This window comes from Babylonia areolata, chromosome 2 (genome assembly GCF_041734735.1).
Source record: "Babylonia areolata isolate BAREFJ2019XMU chromosome 2, ASM4173473v1, whole genome shotgun sequence".
Classification (NCBI taxonomy): Eukaryota; Metazoa; Mollusca; class Gastropoda; order Neogastropoda; family Buccinidae; genus Babylonia; species Babylonia areolata.
The window spans coordinates 14,388,872-14,413,264 of NC_134877.1; the positions used below are offsets into that span (position 1 = coordinate 14,388,872).

At 38.0% G+C, this 24,393-nt stretch overlaps 1 protein-coding gene across 1 annotated transcript; it reads left to right on the top strand.

Annotated features, from left to right (window-relative positions):
- Nucleotides 1-2,861: 2,861 nt before the first annotated feature.
- Nucleotides 2,862-22,772, top strand: LOC143298334 (DENN domain-containing protein 10-like). The gene is made up of 8 exons (XM_076611183.1): nucleotides 2,862-2,919; nucleotides 7,117-7,322; nucleotides 9,069-9,297; nucleotides 9,833-9,950; nucleotides 10,336-10,476; nucleotides 15,728-15,795; nucleotides 16,384-16,478; nucleotides 20,971-22,772. Exons 1-8 carry the CDS (start codon nucleotides 2,880-2,882, stop codon nucleotides 21,142-21,144), a joined length of 1,071 nt encoding a protein of 356 aa, XP_076467298.1. The 5' UTR covers nucleotides 2,862-2,879; the 3' UTR covers nucleotides 21,145-22,772.
- Nucleotides 22,773-24,393: the final 1,621 nt, after the last annotated feature.

The following is a 24,393-nucleotide window of genomic DNA, read 5'->3' on the forward strand; positions in this document are numbered from 1 at the left end:
ATTTTTTCTGCATGCCTGCAAGACACGGACCTTGACAGTCGAACTAGAAAATAATATACAGGCCAAAAAGATGAGATGCCTCCTGACTTCATTTTCCTTTTCTTGTGGTCAGTAGATCATCATGTGGCCCAATAGCTTGTTTGACTCTTCTACGCACTTCGTCGTTTGTAGTGTGGTCCTTGTATGTCAGCGATGCCAAGGATTTTTTGCAGCAATTGAAGTGGTATGGCCATATCTCGCGTTCGTCAGGACTGGGCAAGACCTTTCTGCGGGGATTTGTATTTGTATTTGTATTTCTTTTTATCACATCAGCTTTCTCTGTGTGAAATTCGGGCTGCTCATTCTCCCCAGATAGAGTGCGTCGCTACATTACAGTGCCACCCATTTTTTTTTTGTATTTTTTCCTGCGTGTAGTTTTATTTGTTTTTCCAATCGAAGTCACCGGGATTTTTCTACAGAATTTTGCCAGGAACAACCCTTTGTTTTGCCGTGGGTTCTTTTACGTGCGCTAAATGCATGCTGCACACGGGACCTCGGTTTATCATCTCATCCGAGTGACTAGCGTCCAGACCACCACTCAAGGTCTAATGGAGGGGGAGAAAATATCGGCTGCTGAGACGTCAGTGATTCGAACCAGCACGCTCAGATTCTCTCGCTTCCTAGGTGGACGCGTTACCTCTAGGCCATCACTCCACTTAGTGCAGGGAGAAAAGAGAAGGAGCAGGCAGAAGAGTTGAGAGGACAACATATCACAGAGTGGACAGGTCCATTCTTAGAACAGTGATCTAACCATGAGCATATGAGATATTAGTGTCTGTGCCCTGAGTGCGTCAGTCAGAAGGGCAGACAACCGCGAAGGATGGAAGAGGCTTGCCATGTCAGTGGCGGCCCACGGTCTACGAGACTACGGGATAGATGGGATAAGCATATCTGTTCTTTCTTTTCTGTTATATATAAAGTCTAAATTAAAAAAAAAAAAAAGAAAAAAAAAAGACGGTCAGTTGACTGAAGTGCATGCGTTCGTTGTGTTGCTCTAACTTGCGATGTAAAGAAGGAAAGTAATTAAAGTATACTGTAAAAACATCAATGGATTCGTTGGGATGACAAAAGAGACAGTTATGTGAAATGCGAATCTGCCACAACAAAACTGAATCTGTTTATCATAAGTTAAACGTGGATTATGTACTTTCTCACACTGTGTCCCCTATTTCATGTTGTTCTTCTGTCTTTGGTTTCCATGTTCTGGCGTCCCAGGATACCCTGTTTTTTTATATTATTGTTCTCACACTGTGTCCCCTATTTCATGTTGTTCTTCTGTCTTTGGTTTCCATGTTCTGGCGTCCCAGGATACCCTGTTTTATATATATATATTATTTCTCCATTATCTCTGTCCATTTCTGTATATTAGTCTCCTCTTTTTCTGTCCCTCCTTAGTCCTTGTCTGTCATATGTCTATCTCGCTTTGTCACTGAGTTTCCCCGTTTGTACAGCCGGGTGTTATATCTTCTCTGTGATAAGAAACTCTAGGGAGAGCTGGACAGTACAAGGTCTAAAGAGAAGAAGCCTCCTCAGTCAAGTGTTTCAGCCCTTAACTCCTTACACTCTAAGGGGCCGGGCCGCACCCAGGTCATGACTCCTGGATGCCCTTGTATCTGTCTCCACAGTCTGCACGGTGTCTCTCGTTCTCTTTCTCAATCCCCGTTTTCGTTTCTCCGTTGTGTCACTGTCCGCTGTCTCTGTCTATTAAAATCTGTGTCCTCCTTGTCTCCACGCCAGTTTCGACCACAGCGTCTGTCTCCCGACGTTCTCTTTGTCCGTGTCCCCCTGAGAGTGCCCATTGTCTCCGTCTTTCACTGTGTCTGTCAGTCTGTGTGCTACTTCCTTGTCACAAGTTTACTTTTCCCATATATCCCTCTGCTGTCTGCGAGGTCTCTGTCTCCCCTTTCTCCCCGGCAGTTCCCCTACCCCCTCCACCAGTGTCTCCCCAGTCCCCGTCTCTGCCATACGGTGCCTTTTTCTATCCTTTTTTTTTTTTTTTTTTTTTTGACGTTTCTCTTCCTCCGTCTCCCTTTCCCTCGGTCTATTCTTGTCTCTCCACTGTGTTTGGTTCGTCAGGTCTAGCTTTGTCAGCTTTGATAGCTTGTCTAGCTTTGATATAGCCCCCACTCCCCTCCTCCACACCCGTTTCATCGAAGGCCGATAACAAAGATCGCGACACTTTCGCTTCCCCCCCCCCCCCTCTCCCGATAGTCTCTTGTATGTGCACTTCAGATGGACAATCCATGCATTGACTCTCTCTCGGCGGCTCTCTCTCTTTCTCTCTCTCACAGATACGCGTGCTCGCGCGCGGATATATATACTAAGGACACAGGCTGTGGATGAGGGACTAGGGGGTGGAACAGCAGTGCCTGGGAATCGTCAGCATGCTCAGAATCAAACTTGGGAGAATGCTTGTGTCATACATTAAGAAGAAAAACAAATACAAAAACGAAAACACACAAAAAGAACCGCACACCGTTATTGTTAGTGACAGAAAACAGTATCCGACAGGGAACTTTTGATGGCCGTCTTAAATGCTGTGGTAACCCCTGCTCTCATAACTTCTTCTGCTGAATTGTGTACCTTTCTTTTGCCAAAAGCAGCACATAGCATTTTGTTGTTTCATTTATTCCATTTGTTTACTTTATATTTCGGTATTGAGATGTAAAAGAATTCAACAGGAAAAAAACAACAAACACTTTTGTCCCTTTTCATATTTTGTTGAATGAAATATTTACAGTATTAATGAATATACAAATACAAGCATGACAAAGATCGTATTTAAAAAAATATATAAAAAGTTACTTTTGGTCATCAAAAGTGAAACTTGTGACAACAAAATGGCTGCCTTCATGGAACTGATAGGGGCTGGCTTAATTGGTAAGAAACAGACTGCAGCTAATTCAGATACATAAACTTTTTTTGCGTTTACCAAATTCTCCATGCGCATAGCAGACGAATAGTAGATAGAAGCTATCAGGACATTTATTATATGCAGATGTATTGAGCGGTCGTTCAAACAGGTCATATTTGTGTGTGTGTTGGGTGGTGTTTTTTTTTTTTTTTTCGGTTGGGGGCGTGCCGGTTTGCGTTTTGAACGACGTCTAGAATAATAGAACTTAAAATTCTCGGACTGTTTCTCAGTGCATCATGTCACTCTAGTTTAAGAGAGAAAAGCAACAACAGCAACAACAACTCATAGATGCTTATTTGTCGAATTGAAAAACAATACTGATGAAGGGTGTGTGACGAAAGCGCTGTTTCTTGTGTGACTTGAAATGATAAATGATCCGTATTACTGATGCATGTATGAGCGCAAGCAGACATCTGATACATTAGGATCCATATTCTCCAAACACCCGTCCCCGACCCCCACAGCTGGTTGTTCCATGACACCACCATTGTATTCGCGATCCTGCTGCACCATTGTTGGTTACTGCTTGATTGGGGTCAACGAACGAAATATTATTTTATCCAGTGTATTGCTATATTCACACTAACAAGAATGTTTTTTTTTCCACCCAGCCCAGGGGTACAAAATTAAGAAAGAAAAATCAAAGAGAGAAAATTGAAATAGGAAGAAGAGAGGAAGAGAGAGATGGGGGCGAGAGTGAAAAGAGTAAAGATGAGAAAAGATGAAATGAGAGAGAAACAGACAGATGGACAGAGAAAAGAGAGAGAGAGAGTCAAAAGTTAAGGGGTTAGGGGCAAGGAGAACAGGCAGGAGGTGGGGTGTGTGAAGAAAGCGCTGTTTCTTCAATTGATCTATTCAGATATGTAATCTTTAAGTTCTTGTAGTTGTAGTCTGTATTCAAGTGTTATATTTGTAGTCTGTGGCGTTTGTGAATTTTAAGTGTTAAACTTACAGTGTTTGGTGGTTATAACTTTTCAGCATGCTTATAGTGTTGCTGTCGTTTTATATACATTTTGTGTAAGTTTAATTGCTGCATATTCTTATTTTCAGTTTGAACAAAAGTGTTTTGTAAAATATTTCAATAAATTTACAATTACATTTTTGCCATTTTTACCATGACCATACTTGTATATAAATTGTAATGATAACGTTTAAGAGTGTGGTAGAGGACATGTATGATGATAGCTTTAGACATCTGGAAGTGAATTGTAATTTCCACGTTGATTATAATATATATTAATTGTTGTGTCTTGAATAGATTATGTGTGTGTGTGTTTGTGCATGACCATGCCTAAACATGTTTCATTGTGTCTTTGAAATCATCTTTTTCTCGCAGTTCCTAAGAAGATTACCCATTGTATTTGTAATGCATGTATGGTAGATAGAAATTAATAGAACCCTCATGACTGAAACTGTGCAGAACTACTCAAGTTACACACACACACACACACACACACACACACACACACACACACACACACACACATAGAGAGAGAACTTTTTCTTCTTTTTTTTTTGTCTCACCATTTGCACCATTTCAGTGGCACTAGCCATACATTCCTTATTCTGATTCCCCATACCCAGACACACCCAAGTTTGTTAACAATTCTCGTTTACTGTTTTAGTGATAATAAAGTATTTTTGTATCCTTTCCAAATTTCAAACTGTCAGAGGGCAAAGTTACCTCCTCTCTGAATGTTCACTGTTGAATTAAGCAGACAACAGTCAGCAATATAAATAGCAATTCACCTATCCCAAACCATTTTCATTATAAATGATTCTAATTATTGGATATATTTTCATTCAAGACTGATATAATCTGACATACAAAAATGTCACTTTTCTGTTGAAATATTTAACAGTTCTTTCTGTATGAACCCTGTCCCCTCTCAGTTTCATTTCCTAGCAGAGTGAAGAGCAATGTGAAACTGTATGCCGACGACACGAAGTTGTTCACACAGTGACCAAGTAGGTGCTTCACAAGTCCTCCAAGATGACCTAGACAACCTACAGCAGTGGTCTAGAGAGTGGCTCCTCCACTTCCATCCAGAAAAATGCAGTGTAATGAAGCTAGGAAACTGCAAATTGGAAACAGTTTACTACATGAAAGGGAAACCTAACAGTAGGGAGGAATACAACCTAGCACTTGCTGAGAGTGACATGATGGAAGACCTGGGAGTGTACATTGACAGCAAGCTGGATTTCAAGACACATGTGGCAGCAGTTACTGTAAAGGCTAATAAGATGGTTGGTATAATCAGGCGTTCTTTTGACTACCTCTCTGAAGACCTGTTTGTTCAATTGTTCAAATCCCTGGTTAGACCTATTTTGGAATATGGACATTCGGTCTGGAGCCCGCAGTCAAAAACATTGTGCAGAGAGGTGGAAGATGTTCAGTGACGGGCAATGAAACTGATTGGTCATTTGAAGAACAAACTTTATCATGAAAGACTCGCTTTCCTAAAGCTACCTAGTCTAGAACACAACAGGCAGTGGGGAGATATGATTGATTGCTATAAATACATACATGGAATCTACAAGACCACAAATCCCGAACTATCACCTGCAGTAATTAGGGACAGAAGAACTTCAAGAAGTAATAGTTTAATGTTAACCTTCGCTGGCTATCGTGGGTCGTACATGACCCAGAAGGGTACAAAAACGCAAATATCTCAGCCAATTCTTAATATTTTTCTACCAAATTTCAGAAATGCTTCCTACACCTAAAAGGCCAACTTTTGCCAAAAAATGAAAAAAATTCATGGACGCTTGTGTGGGTCGTGTATGACCCATGCTTTTTAAAGAGGAAAAAATGTGGTCACCTCTTGAAAGCTCGTGTGGGTCATGCACGACCCATACCTTTTTAATAGTGATTTCAGAAGGTAATTTGCAATTAGTGAAGGAAAGTAAAGAAGTTTTACTTTCATTAGCCTCACTACTCCACTACTCTCCCACTACCCCCCCCCCCCCCCCCCCCCTCTGCCCCGTCCTGTCGCCTGTCTTCAGCTATAACCCCCTTCCATCCCTTTCTCTAACAGCATATACCTGTGTGACTGAATATCTTTGATTGTGCATGTATAGGATGCTATGAGTCATCTCTCTCTGTCTTGCTGTCTTTCTGTCTCACTTTCTGTGTCTCAGTCTCTCTCTCTCTCTCTCTCTCTGTGTCTCAGTCCCTCTCTCTCTCTCTCTCTATCTCTGTGTGCATAAGTAGGGTTTGTATGTATGTGCATGTGGTGTTATGCCTTTGTGTGTGTGATCAGTTGTGTGTGCGTGTGTGTGTGAGTGTGTGTGTATGTGTGTGTGAATGCGTGAGCATGTGTTTCTTCTGAGTGTATGTGTTTGTGTGAGTCTGTGTGTGCGTGTGCAAGCGCATGTGTGTGTAATCAGTTGTTACGATATGTTTTCCTTTTCTATATTTTGTTATAAGCTTTGGAGGTTTTTGCCTCTTTACAAAGTATGGGTCGTGCATGACCCACACAAGCTTTGGAGGAATATATAGGTTTTTGTCTCTTTAAAGGTATGGGTCATGGACGACCCACATGAGCTTCTGTGTGTAGTCAAAAGCGACAGTGGTATGGGTCGTGGACTACCCACATGAGCTTCCGTGTGTTGTCAAAAGCGACAGCCAGTGAAGGTTAAACAAATCACATTGTAGACTGAAAGTATGCAGTTCCTTCATTACTGAGCGAGTTGTTAATAAATGGAACAGTTTGCTAGACAGTGTTGTGACTGCCCCAACCATGTCATCTTTCAAGACTAGGCTAGACACTCATTGGGCCAACTCTCCAGGTACTTATGATCCAGTATGCTATCGCTAAGCTATGCATGCTGGTATACTGTATCTAATTGAACGATGAACAGGCCTTCACAGGCCTCAGATGTCTGATTCCAGTTCAAGTTCAAGTTAAAGTGAGAGAACCTGCCCCCCCCCCACACCCCCTCCCAGCCCCCTAATCCCCCACCCCTCTCCCCCGCATCATTTTACCAATGTAGAAACCCTTATGTAAGTGGGAAAAGATCAGTTATGAGTGAAAATAGTGGAAACATACACTTCCACAAAAGCAAACAAATTATAGTAATAATGTAAATCGGAACAAGAAAAAGACATTTTTGCAAAGATTGATTATGATAAAGAATTTTGTGTGTTTTTTTTTTCCCAGAGAAAGACACAAATGGTGACGTCATATGGGCATGGTCTTACCCATCTGTTACGGCAGAGCAGCGAGAATTTCTGCTACTGAAATCTGGACTTGGTTCAGAAAACGCAATCCCTGTCAATTATCTGTACTGCCAATGGCGGCAAGTATGGTATTACATTTTGCGAACAGATGTCAGTGGGGGTTCTGAAAGTGGACATCTTTCTAAAGTAAGTGTTCATTTGTTTTGCTTTTCGCTACTTTTAGAATTTCACAAGTATTCACCAGAAAAACATATATAATTATATAATATATGCGGTGTGACACCACTGTAAATGAATATTGATTCAGCTTATCACAGTTTAGTACACAGTTATGTCAGAAAAAGAAAAAAAAAGGTTTTGTGAAATTTTGACAATTTTTTTCTATTAAAATAGCATTAATGGTCTAACATATATGGGCATATCTAAAGAGATATTTATTCATATATCTGCTTTTTAATTTCAGCTGCCTTATCTTGAGTTATATTCTGGCTATATTCAGCTGTAAAGTTCATTTATTCGTTTATAGTCTGTTCATGTAAGGTGATGATATTAGACTGAATATAAATGATATTATTATCATTATTTGTATTATTATTATTTCTATCATAATGATTATTATTGTTATCATTAATTAGAAATCATCATTTGTGAAAACCAATGGTAGGGGAAGAAATATTCAACTGAAAAGGGGTGGTTGAGGTGGAGGATAGTGGTGGTGGTGGGGGGGGGGGGGGGGGCGGCGAGGGGGAGGGGACTGAGGAAGGAAGAGAGAGAACAGAATGTGGAAAAGATAGAGTACAAAATATTAAAATGGAGAGGGTGATTCAGCTGTAAACTTTCCTACACAAGTTTTGTCTCTGTATACTGAGTGTACAAGCAGATTTTACCTTGGCAAGATTTTTCCCCCAGTAAATGCAAGGTGGATGTCTATGTGCATCCAAAAGATCAGATGTGTACATTAAAGATCTATAATTCTACATTTGGTGGTTTGTTAAAGCAAAGACAAATTATGGCCATGTGCACCACCCTGGAAGTCCGGTTATGGCTGCTGTGATGACTGGCAAACGACAGTCATACAATATGTAAATCAAAGCCCATGTGCATGAATGAGTTTTGGTTTCAGTTCCTCAAGATGGCGTCACTGTGTTCAGACAGATTTGCTATACTACATCTGCTGGGCTAACCCAACGCACTAGCCAAGCCTTGAGTGCATGCAAATACATTTGTGTACCTATCAGAGTGGATTTTTTCTGCAGAATTTTACCTGAGGATAACACTTATGTTGCCATGGGTTCTCTTTCACTGCTCTGAGTTTGCACTGCACACATGACCTCAGTTAAAAGTTTCATCCTAATGATCAGATGCTCAGATTGATTTTGCAGTGAAACTTTGGAGAAAGGGTGAGACTAGGATTTGAACCCAGACCCTCACGAAGACTGTATTGATGTATCAGCATCTTAACCATTCTGCCACCTTCATCCCCCCCCCCCTGACGCGGCGATAGCCTTGAGATGGCCTTAGTGGTCGGCGAGGCTCTAAGCACCATAATTTCATTTCATTTCATTTCACCTTCATCCCCAAAATGAATGAGTGCACATAAGATTATGAACTGCAACCCATAGACATTGGCAATAGTGGCCCCTTGTGTAGAGAGTGAGAAGGTTGGGGAGGGTTGAAAGAGCGGAGGTGCAGGAGGGTGAGGATGAAATGATGTGAGGGTCAGGTGGGGGTGTGGAAGGGGGATGGGGAGGAAGGATTCAGTCAGACTCTGCAGGAAACTGGAAATGTTTTCTACTGTTTAATTTTAAGATTGGAAGGATCCCATACTGCAAAATAATTTCTTTGTTTAGGGACATAATTGTTAACTTTTCATTAATACTACTTATTAGTATTTTTTGTTGATCTGCACTCTGACCTTTTTTTTGTCTGCAGGTGACAGACATAGCTCTTGTGTTGATATCCAGGGACTTCAACCCAGAAAAGTATGAGACATTGTGTCTGATATTTTTGCGCCAGTACAAACAGACAGGGAATCCCACATCCATGTTAGAGGGCTACCTGTCTGTTGTTACGCGGGGCACTTGTGCAAATGGTGAAAATGGAAAGTTCTCTTCAGGAGACTATGACAAGAAGCAGGCATATTCAAAAGTGTGCTTGAAAGGTATGAATGCTGATCATACAATATTTCAAAATTGTGTTCTATTGCATTGCATTCCATTTAACTGCAGTACAGTGTATTGTTTTGTTTTGTGTCATATTGTATTGAGCATATGGAGTATTTACAAATGTGTTCATACACTTGATTTTAGATTTTAATCCAAAGGTTGGCTCATATGTAGAGTGCAGCTGGAGGCAATGTGCTGTTGTATTAGAGTAGATCTGTAAATTATCATTCTGTATATGTTCGATATTCCATAACTAAACCATTTTCAGTGACTTGTGGTAAGTGGCATTGGTAAGTGGCATTGTTCTCCAAATGACTGTCTTGGTTGCTGCAAATTGCTTAGCTGTCATGTGGCTATATATTTGATAGGCCAGTTGCGCTTGCATAAAATGTACTTTTTAAAGATTTTTATTCAGTCTGATTGAGTATCCAGGAATCAAAAGCGAATGCAAAACTTACCATTTTTGGATTATTATCTTTACATGTCTTCTCTTTGTTCTATCTGACTGCTTCCTCCTGTGTGTTGCCACAGATATTATCCAGACGTTTGGAGTTGAAACAATACTTCTGTACACTGCCATGCTGCTGAAGAAGAGAGTCCTTGTCTACTGCCCACCTCACTCCTTGGGACAGCTGCTGGAGTACACTCGGTAATCTTGTTTCTGCAGTCATCACTGTGACTATGGTTATGAAGGTAGTTCTGTGAGAATGGTAGACGTGTGTGTGTGTGTGTGTGTGAAGACTGGTGACAAATTTGTTCTGAAACTATGTCTACATATTCCAACCTTATCATCATGATTATATTATTCACTTGTGTGACATGAGACAACATTGTGTAACTAAGTATGATGACCTTTTACAGTACACCTCTGAAAACCAGCAGGGTTGGATGATTGTAGCAATAAAACCTGCGGAGAAAACTTGGAGAAAAATATTTACAATAAAGTCTTATCATACCTTGTTCCTCTGTACTAATATTGCATTGACTGATTGACTGACCTTGAAATGACCAGTGTGTGTAACACTGCTCCCCAGGTCCCTCCCTGCCCTTGTCTGGCATCGGCAGAACTGGAGCATGGTGTATCCATATGTCCACCTGTCAGAACCAGAAGCTGAAGACCTGGTCAGCGTGTCCCACTTTGTGGCAGGGGTGACAGAAGCGGCAGCAGAAGGAAGGTATGTACTCAGTTGTTCCTTGTGGCATTATTTTGTCGGCAGTGGTGTGCCATTTCAAATTAGATAGAAACAGAAAATAGATGCTGCAAATTCAAAGAACTTCCACCCCCACACCCTAAACCCTCTCCCCAAAAGCTTTTTACTGCTGACTTATTTTGCAATGTATGGTGAGAACATTTCCAGGACAGTGAAAAAAAGGAAGAAGTCACAGTTGTAATCTCAGTTCAGTTATGTATCTCCCAAACTATTGAAGATAATGGAAACATACATATTACCTTGCTGCATTTTTGCTAGTTATACTCAGAGATAATATGATAATAGTTGTACATGCAACTTACACATATCATACACAATTGATCATCACAGACTCCCATCAGTTTGCTCTGAACACATAAAAAGAGAGAGAGAGAATAGATAGGTCCAGCCCTTATATGCAGGTAGAAGACATTGACTGACGTGATTGAATTTCATCAGTATTTGTAATCATGTTGCACAGTCTGTGATGCATATTTCTCAATAAAATCTATTTCAATGAATAAACAAGCCTTTAATCTGCACCTGTGTTATATTTTTTTGTGTGTGAGTGTTGACTGCAGTAGACCTCAGACATGAAAAGAGCAAAGGGCATACAGCGGAGAACAACCCGTGGCGCCATTTCTTCAGAGCGACCGACGACAATTAAATTCACCAACCGTCGGAAAACTCTTCATGACTGTGACAACATACATGGCTGAATAACCACTCTGTGTAAAGCTAAGACTGAACTGTGACGTCAGAGTAGTAACAAATCCCGTTATGACCGTTTTATTAAAAAAAAATCCTCAACTGAAAATTCATTTAATTTTTGAACTAATACAAATTTCATGAATTTGAATAAACCGCAACGTGACAGGTATGAGAAGAAAGCTTCATTTTTGCTGTTTAAAATGATATAAGTTTTGATCCAGAAGGTGCTACTTGTCATAGTCACTAACGTGCGGGGGAAAAAAAACCCGCTGGCTTCGAGTCAGTTCAAAATGGCAACCACTATGACTAGATTTCTGCTGAACGCTGCGTTGATGTTTTGCACTCGTTTGCAGAATCATGATGTCTGTTTTACTATTAAACCACACGAATCAAGTAAATAGTTTATATATAATCAGTCTATAACTTCGATTTCTTGTTAATATTCGATTTCAGGCTATAAATGTTTGATTGCTGTCACATTTTCATTTCTCGCATCAAATAGATAGGTAATCACTGATAAGAAACATGATCTACACATAGCAAAAACACTCCTTGAAATGGTGTAATTTTCTCTTTGCGTTATATTAAGCTATTGACCATAAAATGTTTACTTTTCTTACCATGTGCCCAAATAACGAACGATAACTCTGTAAACTGTATGGTTCATATATCTCATTTGAAATTGAAATATTGTTATTATTAAATATTTATCATTATATTAGCATAATCATTATTACTGCTAAGTATTGTTATAATTGTTATCTACATGATTTCATTTGTTTGTTTTTGTCTGTTAGTGTTATTCAGTTTTTTGTAAACTGTTGACAGTGTTTCTGTTGGAACTATGTCCTCTCAGTTGTAGGCTTCTAAAAAAAACTTTAAAAAAAAAAGAAGTAATGTTAATGAAATTTGAACATTTTTATAACCAATTTCCTGTGAATAATTCTTAAAGGAAATTTAACTGAGTTGTTTCTAGTTTCATTTTCTTTGCAATTACTGAATTAGTCTTAATGTGGTATGAGTGTGTGTGTGTGTGTGTGTGTGTGTGCGTCACTATGTGTGTGCTTGTGTGTGCGTCACTGTGTGTGTGTGTGTGTGTGTGTGTGTTTGATTATACATTTTTAAAAGGTGAAAATGTAAAAAAAAATAAATAAATAAAAAACTCCCCAAAAAACCCAAGATGTAATTTACTGAATAATTGAAAATATTAATCTAATCAAGTTACTCAGCAGCTGATGGTACTCATACCTGGTGATAAAAGAAATTAAAACACAAACTCTGCAACATTAAAACTGGAACTCTGTAGGAGGTATATTAACTAAGGCTTCAGGAGGTAATTTTAAACTGAGTACTCTGATAGTGTAACTGATACTGTGATAGTAATAAAATAAAAAAAAGTAATAAAATTCATCAGGTGATTCTGACCGTGAGTTCTCAAAACTGATGCTGAGTCTGTGAGAGTTAAAGGCAGATACCCAGTTTTATGCAGTAGTCTATTGAGCAATAGTAGAGTCTTCTCTAAAGTGATGCAGGGGAGACATTCAGTTAATGGTATACAGATGAATTGAATTTTCAACTGAATATTTCATTGTCAAAATATGATTTGAGACCACTTTAACGTCGTTGTTCAGAATTGGAGTCATAGCATTGTATAAAGTGGTCGTTCAGCCCTGTTCTTTATATTTGTGACTGTCATATGTCATGGGGGTTTTCTGACAGTAGGTGTTCAAAGTTGGTTGTCAGCAGCTCTGAAAAAAGGTTTTTCTCCACCGTATTCTCTTCGCTCTTTTTGTTTGTGGTGTATCGCAGGCAACATTCACACAAAGAATATAAGTGCAGATTAAAGTTTTCTTTATCCACTGAATATGGTTTTATTTTTTATGCACTGAATATGGTTTTATTGAAAAAATAATGCATGATAGGCTGTACAGCATGATCACAAACATTGATTAAATCAGGTCACACCAGCAGTTGCCTTCTTCTGCAAATACTGGCTGGTCCCAGGGCTGGGTTTATTATTATTATTATTATTTTAAATCAAAGTTGTGAACTCAGCCAATGATAGACTTTACAAGATTCATGGCCTGAACAATACACATGGTTCATTTCAACTTCACTCATGTAATACTTTGTGTCCAGGAATAGAGTGTAATTGTGTACTAAAGACATATTGCACACATGCAACAGAACGCACCACACCGCTAAGAAAAAAAAATCAAGACAAATGCAGCCAATCATGGAACATAAATGACTGCAAAAGATTTTTCCATCATGTGAAAACAGACAGAATTATGCATGAATGGTTTTGTCACAGTTTGTTTATATGTGTTTAACTCGTTGCCCCGATCTCTAAACCTGCCCATCCCACTCCCCAGCCCTCCCCCAATCAAAAAAAAAAAAAAAAAAAAAAAGACGAAAAAAAGACGGCTAAACCTCATATTCATTTGATACCTTTAAAAAAAAAAAAATTTTTTTAACTTTCCAACAGGAAAATGCCTCTTTCACCCTTTACAGATGAAATATCATCATATCAATAATTTTCATTTTTTACCCATTTTTCAGCTGTGAAAATTGCAAAATGGGCCATTTTTGAATGCATTTATCTTAAGATCATGAATACTGAGGTAGCTAAAAAAAAAGTTAAGCTAATAGCAAGTATTATTTAAAAAAAAAAAATATCAAATTTTATCTCTGTACAAAAAGTAGTTTCAATTTTGTGCACTTTGAAACATAGCAGATCTTGCGATTTTCTTAAAATATTCCTTTTTTGGACAATTTCAAGAAGATATATCTCAAAAAACTATTCAAGATACAGTCTTGAAATTTTGCATGGTTTTATATCTCATCAATATCTATGCGTCTGTAAAGATTTGTTCCTGTGGGATTACATTTTAAAAATTAGTGGTCCTACCTACAGAGAAACAGAGAGAGAGAGAGAAAACATGTCACAGTGCACCTCTCCCTTTCACTCACTGTCACACACACACACCCACACTTCATTACCATCCCACACTCAGGAAGATCAAGGGAGTAAATTTGTCTGACTAGCCTATAACTTTCCTGCTGTGCTTTTCTTTCTTTTTTCTCTTCTCTCTTTTTTTTTTTTTTTCCATATTAAACGATTAAGTAAGTGCTGGGGTAAGAAGATGAAGATTAAGAATGTGTTTGTATGTATTTTCCAAAATCATGATGGTTATTTGTTGCTGGTCAGAGTTTGGAATGGTGTATTATGAAATTTGGAAAGGTTAGAAACATTGTGAAAGGCATCATCTGGTCAATCTGAGAGAAAAAAAAAAGTTGTTAAGAGGTTCTACAGTATATGTGTTAGCATGTATTGAGTGTTCGTCATAAGTAATACTGTTATCCACATTGTGAGTTTTGTTGTGTTGTATTAAAAAAACAACAACTTGTATACAAACCTTGGCAGGATGTGTAAGCATAGGCTGTTTCATGATAATAATGATAATGGATACATATGATAATGGATACTGTTCTGGGTGATTTACTAAACACACAGTATTCTACATTACACATTACATTTATGTTACATTTTTACACACTAATATGCATCTAGCAAAGTATGTGTACACACACACACACACACACACACACACACACACACACACACACACACACACATCTGAATGTATACCTACCTACCTTCAGTGTATGAACACAGGCAATGTTTCTTCAGTCTTTGCTACCTTTATCACCAGGCACCTTGCTTTCATTGGTGTTTTGTATTACTCTTTTTTTGTCATAACAGATTTTCTGCGTGAAATTCAGGCTGCTGTCCCTAGGGAGAGCGTGTTGCTACACTGAGAGTGCCGCCCATTTTTTTGTATTTTTTCCTGCCTGCAGTTGTTTTTTTTATGCTTTCCCATTGAAGTGGATTTTTCTACAGAATATTGCCAAGGACAACTCATTTGTTGCCATGGGTTCTTTTACGTGTGCTAAGAGCATGCTGCACAGGGGACTTCGGTTTATAGTCTCATCCGAATGACTATTGTCCAGACCACCACTCAAGATCTAGTGGAGGGGGAGAAAATACAAGTGACTCTGCCAGGATTCAAACCAGTGTGCTCAGATTCTCTTTCCTAGGCGGACGCGTTACCTCTAGGTCATGTTGTTTTCTGTGGACTGGTTTTCTTCATGTCTGATTTATTTCATTTTTTTTTCTTTTTCTTTTTTGTGTTGTATGTGTGTGCTTGTTAAAAGTTCAAGCCTGATTGACTTGCATACAGGTTATATCTTTTTTTGCATTGTAAAAAGGAAAGGTTGAGATTGAAAAGCCTTTCACCCCTTTTACTCTGCCCCTCTGTCCTAATGTCAGATTATTGATTGTTAATGTCATGATGGAGCACATGTAAGCAGTGTTTGTGATCTGTACAGACCTATTTCTGATCTACTGTACGTTATTAGCTATATTAGTTGTGATTTTTTTTTCCACTAACTGTCATATTGACTGATAAATACTATATGGGTTATGTGTCACTACTATTTATTTTTTTTTATCGTTTTACAGGCTTGATTTATACGACTTGTTTGTGAATACGCCAAACAGTCAAATTTCTGTTGCACCCCATGCAAAAGGTGAGAAATCAGCAGTTAAGATTATTTGGAAATAACACATGGAACAAAAGTGCATAGGACTATTTTTGGGTGAAGAGGAGTGGCAGTTTTCAGCAATCTCAGGTCCTTCCATTTTGCTCACCATGATGTAGCATATAATCAGTCAACCTCCTCAAACAATTGTCAAGTTGTTGGTGCTGTTTTTTTTAAATTGTATTTTAATTATGAGAATGTATCTTCAGCACATACATGCATGCATGCACACACACACACACACACACACACACACACACACACACACACACACACACACACACACACACACACACACACACTATACTATACTTCCTTTCATATTACAACCAAGCAACAGCCGAGCCTGAGAGATACAGACACCTGCAACAATCAAAGACGCATCCATGAATTGTGTGGTCCTAGTCTTCTCGTTTCAGCCCTTTGCACACTCAGGTCTTGGAATAAAGGAAATGTCATATCAGTTGATGTAAATAATACATTTGAGCTTTTTGTTTGTTGATCTGTTTGTTTGCTTGCTCATTTGTTTGTTTGTTTGTTGTTGTTGGTTTACTAGCATTTTGTGTTTTTGCACAGAGAGTTTTGCAATGGGGAGGCTGCATAAGGATATTGCTACGGCAATGGTTCAGCTGGCTGAAGAAGAGGACAGCACAGATCAAGACATAATCAAGGTAATGTTTTGCAGGATATTTTGTTTTTAAAAAACCAAAGGCTTCATGTCATCAAAGTTGAACTTAACTGGATGAGGATAAGATGAAATTTCCCAAATCAAGGGTTGACAATGATAATAATGACACTGAAAAGTAAAACAAACAAAAATGACAAAATGAAACAAAAGAGGAAAAAAATGGATAGGACCTTTTCTTCAGAAATGACAACAGAGTGAAGATAATAAGAATAAGAATAACTTTATTATCTCCAACTGGAGAAATTTGGTCAGGTGCATTATCACAACATAGACCAGTAAACAACATGGGGACCATAACTGTAAAAGTCAACAACAGCTTTTACGAATATTACGAAGATACAAATGTAAAAAATATCATATACACCCATTTCATACATACATCCACACACTGCCGGTAATAACTAGTATTCTTAATGTAAAAACAAAGAATTAAGAAACATTATTTGAATATAATTATAAGCATAGCCTACTATATTGCACATTGATTATAATAGATAAGATAAGAATAAATTGCGGACAGATAATCAAATCAGCACACACCCGCACCCCCACCCACCCACCCACCCCACACACGCGGATTACTTGATTAAACAAGAGTAATAAACATATGTTCTCAAATAAAAGCATTTCACATATTCGCTTTTAAAACATTGCAATTAATTATTACATCGTAATTATTAACAGAAATATATTTAGAACATGGATGTTAGCATCAGACATATTCCATTGTACATTCATCCCCGCACATTATTCATCCTACATATTGCACATTCATAATAACCAATTGTCACGTTTTTAAGCTCAGTAAACACACACCCACACACACACACACACACACACACACACACACACACACAAATAGAACAAGGTACAACCTATCATGCACGGACTTCACACGTCTCACATGAGAGTGCGCGCGCACACATGCACGCACACGCACACCCACACCCACACCCACCCACACACACACACAGAGTTCTCAAGAATTTAAAAGGTGGATTGAACGTGGAATAAAAGTCTTCAGAGCTCTGGATTTCAACTTAAGAGTTCTGTGGCGCCGTCCTGATGGCAATAGCTCATAATACTTTGCTAAAATATGGGTGTCGTCAGTTGCTATCTGCCTGCTTTTTTTAACCACTCGACTTTCATACAGCTCTTGCATACTAGCTTGTTTCACTCCCACAATTTTACTGCATACACTCATGACATCGTTCAAAACACGCTTACTCCTCACTCCCAAACTTCCATACCAGCACATAAATGAAACTGTGAGCATGGACTTGATACAACATCGATAATAACTTTGAAGAATATTTGAATTTATACCAACATTTCTAAGCTTCTGTAAACAAAAAATTCTAGATTGACATTTCTTATGAATGGAATCAACATCTCTGTCAAAAGTCAGCTTATTGTCTAAGATGGTCCCTAAATATCTATATTCATTGACCCTCTCCACTGTTTGACCATCAATAACAAGGTTAGCTACAGGCGAGGGGTCTTTCCGAAAATCTATTAACATTTCTTTTGTTTTCAATACGTTGAGATCCAGATAGTTTTCCTCACACCAAGAACAGAATTTTTTAATTTCACTGAAATAAATAGCATCAGAGTTGGACAGATCTTCAGTAGCTGAATCATCAGAATATTTTCTGACAGGAGTTTCCTCCGTGCCTCTGCAGTCATTTGTGTACAGTGTAAAAAGAACAGGGGACAGCACGTACCTTGGGGTGCACCAGTAGAAGTAGAGTTTAGAGAAGAGTGGGCAGAATGAAAGCGGACGGACTGAGTTCTGTTGAGAAGAAAACTTACTATCCAAAGAGTAAGCTTCGGATCAACATCCAAGCCTAGCAGTTTGAGGGCAGGGAGATGAGGTTGTATTGTGTTAAAAGCAGAAGAGAAGTCAACAAAAAGGATACGAACAAAAGATCCCGTGTTTATTCAAATGAAGGAAAGCATTATGAAGGAGAGTTAGGATAGCATCAACAGTACTTCTGTGTGCTTTATAAGCAAACTGAAGAGAGTCAAGCTGCTGTTTAGTGGAAGAAAGAAGATGGCGGAGAATAATTTTTTCAAAGCATTTCATCACTATTGAAGTCAGGGCAACAGGACGGTAATCATTTAGTGCGTCTGGGTTCTTTTTCTTGGGGATAGGACAGATAGTAGATTTTTTTCAGATGCTGGGGACAGAGCAGTCCTTCAGAGACCAGCTGAAAATTTTACAGAACACGTCACACAACTGGGAAGCACATGTTTTCAGTAATCTTCCGCAGATATTGTCAGGGCCAATTGCCTTCATGACATTCAGTTTTAAAAATAAAGATTCAACAACTTTTGCATTGATCTGAAAGTCCTCACCTGTGTTCCTATCTTTGATCTTTTCCTGCAACTGTGAGATAACACTGTCCAGTTCCCTTCCCAGATCATTCCTTTCAAAGCGACAGTAGAAATCATTCAGTTTGTTTGAAAAATCAAGCTGTTCATCCTTTTTCATTTCACAAGCTACTGTTTTCCTTTTCGTTTCTCCAGTGATAATTTTTAACCCATCCCATGCATCTGCCATTTTTCCTGTCTGAAACTGTTGCTGTACTTTTGATTTGAATTCCCTCTGTCCCCTTCGTAATTCCCCTCTAAGCTTCTTTTGTATCAGTTTCCTATCCTTCTTGTTCCCTGACTGAAATGCTACCTTTTTCTCGTTTAAAATGGTTTTGAGAGACTTTGAGATCCATGGTTTGTTGTTGGGGAAAAGTTTAATTATTTTTGTCGGAATTATCATGTCTTCACAGAAACTGATATAAGATGTAACAACATCAGCTGCTTCATGAACATTCTCACATGGGTCAGTCAACACACTCCAGTCAGTACAATCAAAACATCCACTCAGTTCATCCACACTCTCTGACATCCAAACTTTCACACTCTTTTTCACAATCGGCTCTGTCTTTATCTTTGGTCTGTAGGCTGGGATTAAATGAACAACATCATGATCAAATACACCCACTGGTGCTAGGGGAACAGATTTGTAGGCATTAGGAATGTTCCCATAACATAGATCGATTGTCTTGTCCAGTCGGGTCCGGCAGGTAACACAGAATTTAGAATTATATATCAGGAAGAGAGGAAAGAAAGAGAGATGTTATTGCATATTTTGGATACTTTTTTTCTTTTCATTTTGCCAGTCTGAAATGGACCATGTTTTGTTAGTTTTACTTATAAATCAGCAACATGGCCCAAACAACTGAAATATTTTACAAAATCTCTACGTGATCTTCTTGTTCACCTCTTCATTGTGTCAGTCCAGCCTGTCTAAATCTCTACATGATGTATACACACAGACATCCATGAGGACATGCCTACATAGGTACATGTATACATCTGCACATGGAGTGGGTGCATGTATACCTATGCCTATATGCATACACACCTATAGATCACTGTGATCTGCATGTTGGTGCACACACACATTTATTTTAGATGATAAAGACATCATTGGTTAAAAAAAATCTGTCTGTTTTGATATTGTATTCAACCAGCATGCTGTTTATATGTTATTTTTGTTTCTGCAAATACTGGCCAGCAAAACAGAATGAAGACCAAAAAAAAAAAAGTTTTAACATTGTACATTTCATTCAACCACCATGCTGTTTTTCTGTTATATATATATGTCTGCAAAGGCTGGCCAGCAAAAAAAATTGAAGGCAATTTTGAAATAAGAACCCATCCATTTAAACATTTTATATTTCATTCAACCAGCATGCTGTTTTCATGTTATTTATATGTCTGCAAAGACTGGCCAGCAAAACAAAGTAAAGGCAATTTCAAAGTAAGAATCCATCTGTCGTTTTAATTATTGTACATTTCATGCAACTAGCATGTTGTTTTCATGTTATTTTTATGTCTGCAAAGACTGTCCAGCAAAACAAAGTGAAGACAGTTTTTAAGTAATGGTTCATATGTTTAAATATTGCACATTTCATTCAATCAGCATGCTGTTTTCCTTTTAATTTTTATGTCTGCAAAGACTGTCCAGCAAAACAAAGTGAAGACAGTTTTTAAGTAATGGTTCATATGTTTAAATATTGCACATTTCATTCAATCAGCATGCTGTTTTCCTTTTAATTTTTATGTTTGCAAAGACAGGCCAGCAAAACAAAGTGAAGACAGTTTTAAAGTAAAGTAAGAGTCCATATGTTTAAATATTGTACATTTCATGCAACTAGCTTGTTTTCCTGTTATTTTTATGTCTGCAAAGACAGGCCAGCAAAACAAAGTGAAGACAGTTTTAAAGTAAGAGTCCATATGTTTAAATATTATACATTTCATGCAACTTGCATGTTGTTTTCCTGTTATTTTTATGTCTACAAAGACCTGCCAGCAAAACAAAGTGGAGACAGTTTTAAAGTATGAGTCCATATATTGTACATTCCATTCAACGAGCATGCTGTTTTCCTGTTATTTTTTTTGTCTGCATGTAGACTGTGGCCAGCAAAACAAGGGAGCTGCTGAACAACCTGAAGTCCTTGGCGACCACCGGGGAGAATGGCCAGCTTTCTCTATCACTGGAGACACTTCGGGCGCGCAAAATGCCTCCTGCCACGGAGAACTTCCTCTTCTCTCTGGCTGCCTGCGAAGGCTTTGTGCAGTTGTAGTGAAAGTGAAAGGTGTTGTGAAATGGATTTCTTCATGTTGAAAGGAACGTTATTAGACAGGGCAAGGAAGCTTAACAGATCAAAAATATTCAGAGGACAAGGAAACAAACGTTTGGCTTATTTGTTTCATATTGTTGTCAGTTTAAAGAGGTAGAACACAAGACCTAAACATTGGTGCTAACATGGTAGATGATCACAATAGATGCATTGATTATCTGTGCTGGTTTAAGTGAATATGTCTTCCAGATAGAATCAGGTTTATTTTGTTTGTTTTGGTTTTTTGTTACAAAGTTACTGCTTGCGATTCTTTCCATGGAGAAATTATGTTTTATGTTGCTTTTAGATTTGATTTTCATTGGGTTTTTTTCAGTGATGTTTTCTGTTCATTTGTTTTTTTTTTCCTTATGCTGTTGACTCTCTCTCTCTATATATTTTTTTTCAATAAGGAAAAGAGTATTATTTATTCAATCAATTTGATCATGTTTAGTTTGATTCTGGATATTTAGAGTGTGGCAGAAGGGAATAAAGAATCTGTTGAATAAAACAACAAAGCTGCTGTAGTGATGACAGATACTGAACTGTTTCTTGGTTTTTCATCAGTTGTTCACTGTATTTTCATGTGTTTCAAACCAGGTTTCTCTTTTGAACTGTGATTAATTTACTTGTATGTTCCACATTAAAAAAAAAAATCATCAAATCCATTCTTACTGATTTAAAACCTCAGATGTAAAAGAGATATGTAACTGATTATCAGCTCCCTCTCACCCATACCCTCAAATGTAGACTTGAAACCAGGTTTCTCTTTTGAACTGTGATTAATTTACTTGTATGTTCCACATTAAAAAAAAAAAATTCATCAAATCCATTCTTACTGATTTAAAACCTCAGATGTAAAAGAGATATGTAACTGATTATCAGCTCCCTCTTACCCATACCCTCAAATGCAGACTTAAAATGACAGTTTTAAGCGAGATAAACTTGATTTATTAATAATGGTAATAATAATAGTAATAATAATAATAATAATACAAGCCTTACATGAAACAGTACATATATATATAACAGTGCATTATACCACACAAGAGCATGCAAGTGGAAAACAATATTGATGTAGTGGAAATTCCAATAAAAAGCAACAATGTTCTCACATTCTTTCCAAGTTGGCCTTATTTCTTCATTATCTTATCCATGCATAAGAAGGGGGATGGTAGAGCAAAAAAGGATACGTGTGTTTAAAAAAAAAGTTGTTTCAGATGAAAAGGTTCATGTGATTTTATTTATTACATAATATATTATTTATTATCTGTAATTATAGAAATTCTTTCATGTTGTAAAACACATACACAATGCAGAAGAATCACAGTCATTCAATATGTATGTACATAAAATGCTTAAATGTTAACTTGAAGTAAACCACTCATTCAATGATCACAGTCACAGACATGTACTTATCACAGAGAATGGACATAAAACATGATATCTTAATTAAACATTGTTACTTTGGTTAAGAATCACTGGAAAAGTGTTTGGCATGACTTGATGTCTTAAACCTGTGTGTTTGTGAGTGTGTTCCTTCAGAGCCTATGTTTTTGAGCATTTGAATTATGCTACACACACACACACACACACACACACACACACACACACACACACACACACACACACACACACACACATATATATAGAGAGAGAGAAAGAGAGAGAGAGATTTAAAAAAATTGTACAGTACAATACTGTAGTCATTTAATTAGAAGAACATCAGCAAACTTGATTCTATTTTATTTGTTTAAATGCATATGAACATGCTGGATAGATAATTGTATAACTATCATGGTTCACAACACTTTGACTTACATGTCTGAATAAAGTGAATCAGTGTATCAATTCAGTTGCTGCATGCATGTGTGTGAATGCGTGCATGTGTTTTTAAATCAGTACTATATTCCATTCCTCTTTTGTATATAAACATGTTACTGAAAACCTAGTTCAAAACTTATAGTGTTTTCAGTAGCAGTTTGACTCATATGATTAAAGAAAGTGAATAAACATAATAATTCTTGGCTGTGTGTGTTTGCGTGCGCACACGCATGTTTGGGTGTGGGTGCGTATGTATGTATGTGTGTGTGTGTGTGTGTGTGTGTGTGTGTGTGTGTAAAGGACATGAAATGACTGAAATTACAATGTCAGAATCCATCAACCACTGTAGAATCTATCAACACCAGTATTTTCCAAATAAAACCTTCATCAGTGAAAACAAAATATATTGCAGTAGAAACACAAGGAACTCCATTGTGAAAAGAGGGCATTTCTACCAGTTTTTCACACTGTCAATGTCCAATGTTAACCTGTCCACAAGTTGTAAACTCACCAATATTCTTATGATGATAGAGCCCTCTCGGTAACCATTATTGTTAATAATAACCATGTCTTCACAGCTTAATTTCAATGTCACTGGACCCCTGGGTGACACACACATTTTCTGTAAATGGAATACCCACCCCACAGTGTTCCATGAATGCATCAGAATGACAGTCATCTGGGTCAGGTGACGACATTCCATGTACTATCCTGTTTCTGCACTTGTCAATACACTTGTCTCCGACAGGAAGTGGGCCTGTCAGAAATATATCTTTCCTGGTATGGACTCAAAAGCTTGTTCAGTCTGCCAATGATCGTAAGTTCCCATTAGCATTTGGGGGGTTTATGCACAAAAGCTGTGTGACTGAAGTGTGACTGCTATGTATCCAGTGGTTGTATAATGCACAGACACAGACGACTCAGATCTCCTGGTTAGTTGTGGGGAGAAAAGTCTTTCACCATGTTTCAACAGACTGCCAGGCTGTTTAAATGAAACAAGTGGAAACTTTGCTAAATACCAGCTGCACTTGTAGAGGTTTTTGCTAATGTGGGTGGGTGGATGTGTGCATGCATGTGCGTGCTCACGTCAGTTTATGTGTCGGTGTGTATGTGTGATATTAAATTTCCTGGGTGTCACTTTTGATCCAACAAGATGTTAGTTTCAATTCTGCTAGAGAGAGAGAGAGAGAGAGAGGGAACAGAAAATTAAATAAGTCGGTATACCAACAGTTCACTGCACAATGGCAATCGCGATCATATGAATAACGCAACTTCATACACTTTTAATGATACATATCGTTTTGATATGTTACCATGAAATAATTATTACAAGCAGCAGTAATGAGAGGGAGAACTTCAAATGTTTTACTTGCCAACGGATCAGAAATTTTG